The 6,215-nt window shown below is 41.3% G+C and overlaps 1 protein-coding gene across 3 annotated transcripts in view; it reads right to left on the bottom strand.

The window, feature by feature from the left end:
- Positions 1-304: 304 nt before the first annotated feature.
- LOC106532534 (structure-specific endonuclease subunit SLX4) overlaps positions 305-6,215 on the bottom strand; it is a gene marked incomplete at its 3' end in the record, with an annotated part of 22,074 nt that continues 16,163 nt past the window's right edge. For all 3 annotated transcript variants that reach the window (XM_014028626.1, XM_014028627.1, XM_014028628.1), the window contains 1 exon segment: positions 305-2,466. In XM_014028626.1, coding sequence (XP_013884080.1) covers positions 305-2,466 — 2,162 coding nt within the window.

The following is a 6,215-nucleotide window of genomic DNA, read 5'->3' as shown; positions in this document are numbered from 1 at the left end:
AAGACTGAATGACGCGATTTTCATCATGTAACCGTGACTATGGGAGATGATTTCGGCAGTTCAGATGGACCTTGCTGAAGCCATAACCTTTCAGCTGCTCCCCTGTGTGTCCTTTGTGCGATGGGAAATATGCAGAGAATTAACTTCCCCACTGAGGGACAATCAAAATTAATAAAATAAAAAAAAACATACAATGTGTCCCCTAAAGACAGAGCAAAATATAAATAAATAAATTTTTACCAAGTATTGTGTCATGACCTTCACGTGTATCCAAGTACGAAGCAGTTAAGGTTAAACTTCTTACCTGGGGTTTTGAGCTGAGCAGATACCCTCTGAGCGAGAGGAAGGCTCCCGTCTTCTTCATCTTCTACCCAGGTATCCCATATTTTGGAGTCCAGGACTCCAGTGTCACCCTCTGTGGTGGTCCGTGTGTTGGGTTCCGGTGGTGAGAGGTGCAGGTTTTTGGATAGTTGTGAGATGTGGCACTGAGGTGGAGGAGAGGCAGTTGAACCTCCTCGGTTGGTCTGAACCCTGTCAGTAGACGTTGGGCTGGAGATGGACGAGGAGGACCTGGTTGTTTCTTGTTGCCCCGAGCGGCTCTTCTGCAGGTTTGATCCTCCACYGTCTTCAAGCCTCAGACTGAAGCAGCCTGGACTGGTCTCTGCATTGGTCTCTGTGTAGGCATCGAGAACCCACGAGTCATTGAAAGCTATGGGAGGCTCGTCCATGAAGCTCTGCTGAAAACTGMTTGCCTCTTCATTAAGGCAGTCCTTGATCTTGAGATCATCCTGTGTGCTCTCCTCACTGCTGGACTCAACAGAACGATAACTCCGGCTAGAAGACTTCCTCTGCCTCTTGGACTGCAGACCCCCATTGTGAGAGGAAGAAGAGGGTGGATCTGAAGGGGAAAGATGAAGGCTCCCTAATTCTGTCTGCTCCATGTTATCTGAAGGCGCKCTCTCTCTTTGTTGACTTGAATCCTGTTTGTGGGTGTCAGTGTGGAGGGGGGAGGCAGGATGAAGGACGGGGGGCTGCTGGTGGAGATGTGAAGGAGTGCTGCTGTACGGTTGGTGCTGCAGCTGAGGAGGAGCATCTTGCTTGGAGAAAGCTGTCAGGCTTGGCAGCGGTGATGAATTAACTRCAAAAACGTTTCTATTCTTCACATCACAACTGTTCTTGTGAGATGCTTTTAGACCTGAGCTACTGACAGGTGATGTGTTTGCTTTCCTGGTTGCACATGCCGAAACGTTAGATGGTTTGCTGAAGGTGTGCAGCTCRTTATTACAAGTTAAAGCTGGAGAGGAGAAAAGCGAAGATGAGGGTGGTGAAGGTTCAGCTTTAGGGAAAAGTTGTGTTCTGCACATGCTGCTTTTGGTCTGAGCGGAGCTGGACCTCGTGTTTCTGTCAGACTGAAGAGGAGTGGAGGGGATCAGCCAGGAAACCTCAGGAGAACAGTCCAGGGGATCGTTGGGATCTGACTCCAAATTACYGGGCTCTTTATTCTGGCTGGGTGTTGGGTCCTGCCTGGATTTGATCTCCGTGTAGATCTGCAGGTTCTGGGTGGAGGAAGAATTAACCAAAAGCCTGCAGGRTTTGAGAACAGCAGCATTAATCTCCATCTCCTCACTTGAGTCAGACAGAACTATGAGCTCAGGCTCCTGTTGCTTTGACAAATCAGGAGGAGAGATGGAAATATTCTGAGGAACTTGTTGCTTTGCAGGAACTCTGGATTTAACAGAATATTTCCTTTTAGCTTTACCACCCTCCTGATCCCTTCCTTGACCAGGAGACAGTCCTGGGACAGGCAGGTTGGACGGAACGTGTGGAGGGCGGACTGAAAGGTCGTCTAATAAACTTTCTGAAGATTGAAGTAAAGTCCTGTTAGATGGTTTGGATGATGGTTTCTGGGGAGACTGGTGTTTGGACTGAGGAGGGCGTGTTTTAGGCGTGCCATGTTTTGAGGTTAAGGAGGAATTATCTCCTTCCCATGACTCTGAAAACAGACATCTGTAGTTGCGGTCCAAGTCAGGATCTGGTTTGTCACCTTCTTTAGGTTCAGTCAGTGTGGTAAACTCTGCGCCTCCACTTTGTTCCACATCCATCCTCTCATCCTCCTCTTCCTCCTCACTGTCTTGCTCCTTTTTCTTCTTCTGAGTGGCAGCAAACTCATAGATTTCCTCCAGCTCTTCTTCATTCACTTGTTCCTCACAAAGATCTCTGTCACCTGAGGTGGCCTCATCAGGTCTTTGGTCCTCCTCCATCTGTCTGCCGCCTACTTCACCTCCGTCTGAGTCTGTTGCATCGTCATCCTCTCCATTCCACATCGACTGAAGCAGCTCCATGAATGTCTGGTCTGTTTGGTTGTAGTCGTTTTCCTCCTGGTTCACGTCAAGGTCCTTGCTTCCCACATCTTTTGCCGTCTCTTGCTGGAGATGRCAAAGCTGCTCCAATTCCTGCAAGTCAAACCTTAAAAAAAAGGGGGGCAGAAAAAAATAAAGGGCTGGCATAAATGCATATTCAGTTGATAAATAAAAAATAAACTTCCAGCAGATCCAAAAACACATCATATAAAGCAGATTTAACTTGAAACACAGACAGAAGTTGGTGACACTGCTGCACCTGAACATGTAAAATAAAAGAAAAAAAACAAGTTTGCACAATAGTCGTAAATGTAGACAACTGAATTATTTGAATTAGACTAGAACTGTGCGGTATATGCGATAGACGGACAGTTGAAACGGTATGAAGTTGGCCTACGGTAGAAATTTACCCTCTACCGTCCTGTTGTCAGTTACGTCATCGCACCTGTGTCAGCAGGGCTGTGAGTGCAGAGACCACTGAGCAGGAGGAGTTTTAAATTAAACGAAGAAATATATCGTTTTAAAACACGTATAGAGAGAATAAATCCTCAAAAGTTACGTCGTGTCGCGGGATCACTTCCTCCCACTCTCCCGCTGTACGTCACGTAGAGCGAAGCTTTAACAACCGAAGTTTTTCACATRCAAGTTGTCGGAGAAAACCTTGTTTTTTTATGTATTTTTACCCACAGAGATGATTAAAAAAGACGTGGACGTTCGTTCAGTCATAAATCCATCTTGCTAATGTAACAGTCGGCTTCTGCTCTGATGACGAAGATGAGAGCGCCGCAGAGCAGCAGCTAAGTTCAGCAGGCAGAAGCTCATTGTATGGCAGGCAGCTATTACATTTATTTAGCTTCACCACACTTACATTCAAGTTATCTGAAATAGTTTTATGACTAGGGCTATGTGCAGCTTAAAGTCCTGTCACACTGTAACATTTTAACAACTTATGCCAACTTAGAATGTTTTTTTTTTATCTAAATGACTAATTTTACTTGAAGTACTGGTTATAACATCCACTTTATTTTGATATTGTTGAAAATTTGAAAAATGTTTTTGTTGTTAAAACCATTTTGCAATATATATAAAAAAACATTCTTTTGTACTTCTGTTATGTTCATTTGCACTACAGAAATGAAAACAAAATGCTGRGTTTGATTATGATTGCAGTTTTCTGCAAAATAAATGCTCTAAAAATTACATTATCTTTGCTTTTTATGATACTTTATACCGCGATATAAACCAGGGGTCGACATAAMCATTGTTTAGGTTGTCCGAGACAACTTATTTTCATTTCGGACAACCAGATCCCGCCTCCCAGTTGTCYGGTGGACAACCAAGAAAAAAGCAGCGGGTGTTCATCGTAAAAACAAACAGGAGAAAAAAAACTTGTTAAAGCCATCTAGGGATTAAACTGACAGTTCTTTCACCCAATAAAGAGAACCACAGTCAAAGTTTTACCCAATCAGAACAGAGCAGTCTTCAGAGTCCACAACTCAACCCCTTCAGATATTTACGTGAATAATGAGCATCACAAWTCAGTAAATTTCACAAAAAATCAGTTTTAATCACACGCGAGCGGGGTGCGTAAGCAGACCACTGCCGCCGGGTGTGTGTGTGTGTGTGTTGTGGGGGTGGGGGGGGGTTGCTGCGTTTGACTTTGATTTTCCTCTAAGATCACAGAGTTCGCCGAGTCAGCTTCAGGTGCTTGTAGTTAATCACAATATCTTCTAAATTTAACCAGGTGTTTCAATGCATTTACATTAAACAATTATAGTGGAGAAACTTATCAGTTTGGTTCAAAAAACTTTAAAAATAAATTATGTTTTTTCTATGCAGCGAACTTCTTGTGCTAAATTTTTTTTAAATAAATACATCAAAGCTCCTCAGTTGAAAACACTAAAATGACAGAAGAGCTGTTTAAAACCCCTTTATCCAGAAAGTCTTCAGTCCTAAGAACACTAAACTGTAGCTTTAATAAGGTTGAAGAAATTTATAGTTATTATTGCTTAGTACTGATTATAAACAACACCAGAGTATTAGGGTTTCCTTATATTATAATACCTTTATAATGTTTGTTATATTATGTGTTAAGTAAATAGGGTAGATACATGTCCGAATCATAACAACACATAAGTGAACCATTTTTAAACCATTAGATTGAGGTTTGTTTGTCTGAATGCCTGTGATTCAGCTGTAGGCCAGAAGGGGGCGAACTCAGGCATTAAAGATTGTGGATGGTATATAACCAGGGACTTCCTGTTTTTAATCTAGTGTGTGTGGTTTTGACTTGCCAGCCAGTGGCAAAATAAACCCCCACTCCAGAATTCTGGTGTTGTATGACATTTATTTCTTATCACAGATCATTTTATTAAACACTGGTGTTTTCATCTGACTTTAGCCGATATTAAACACGTATGTCTTACAAGGTCATGTAGACAGTAGGCTATACTACTATTTAAATTAAAATGTTGGTCCTGTAAGCAGGAAGCTTATGGTTGTTGGATGTTGATTTTTGATCTCTATTTCAAAGAAGAGGATGAGGAGGAGTTTTACTGAAGCAGCTCCTGAAACTGTCAAACTGCTGACTGAGAACATTTGTATACAGTAAACTTTGTATACCGAACAATATAACCTACCTATTAAATTACATTTTAATTGGGATTTTTTTTTCTTTTGGACAACCAAAATGTTTTGTGGACAACCAGATTTTGTCAACAGGTTGTCAAAAAAATCCTTATGTCTACCCCTGTATACCATTACCGTGAAGGAGTTCAATTTATACCGTAATATGAATTTGAGGTCATACCGCCCAGCCCTAAATTAGACTATATATAAAATACCCATATTCATTTGAATATTTGTACATGTCTGGGTATAGGGTTTTAAATATATGTTCAAGTCATGTTTTAATGCAGGTTTATTACAACTGGGGAAAAAAGCCCCCCATTTTTTATGTCAGCAAACACTCTCTCAGTAGGAGAGAATATCAAAGCACAATTTAATAAATTAATGAAAACTAAATTAACAAAATTATTGCCATAGACTTGATTATTTTATGACAACTGTCGACTACACATACGCCTCTCACTTTCTTCCTTTGCAGTCAATCACTGGGATCAAGGAGATTTGTCAGTAAGTAAAATGACTTTATATAGCCCCTTTCACAGATAGACATCACAAAGTGCTTCACAACAAGCAAAACTAAAATTTATACAAACATACAATAAAACAAGTTAATATAGCTAATAAGACACTAAGTAATTCATAAAAGCTTGTCTGAATACCACTGTGTAAAGCTGCTTCTTAGAGAAGGCAACAGAATCTGTTTCCATTGACCATGAAAATGCGCAAATAAATTTGCTCAATGGAAACACGTCAATTTCGTAAAAACTTCCTTTTTTCGACAAAATGTTTTTGCGCTAAGGACGAGGTGGTTTTTCGGCCGTATCGAAAWTWGTGTATTTCGCAAAACTGCAATGGAAACACTTTTTTCACATCACAGGAGTCACAACCGGCTGTTTCTACTAGTGAAAAAGACGACGAAGAAGAAAACAGGAAGTAGAAGTAGTAGTGATATCACAGAAGTAGTATAAAATAGTAAACTCACCGACTACAATTTCCCAAAAAGCGCATACGTAGCCGCTCCCAAGTAGGGGCTTGTTGCTGGAAAGCCTTGATAAAAGACGCCGATGTCTCTTCTGATGATGAGCGCTAGTGTCGTGGTAGCAGCATGCTATGTGTTTACATCCCTCGCCACCATGTTTGTAATGACTTATCGCAAGAACAAACGTATTCACGCGTGACTTTAATAGCATTTCTTACTTAATGGAAGCACTGCAGTTGCAAAACTGT

Source organism: Austrofundulus limnaeus, unplaced genomic scaffold (assembly GCF_001266775.1).
Source record: "Austrofundulus limnaeus strain Quisiro unplaced genomic scaffold, Austrofundulus_limnaeus-1.0 Scaffold788, whole genome shotgun sequence".
Lineage (NCBI taxonomy): Eukaryota > Metazoa > Chordata > Actinopteri > Cyprinodontiformes > Rivulidae > Austrofundulus > Austrofundulus limnaeus.
This window is presented reverse-complemented; position numbering and strand designations above follow the sequence as displayed.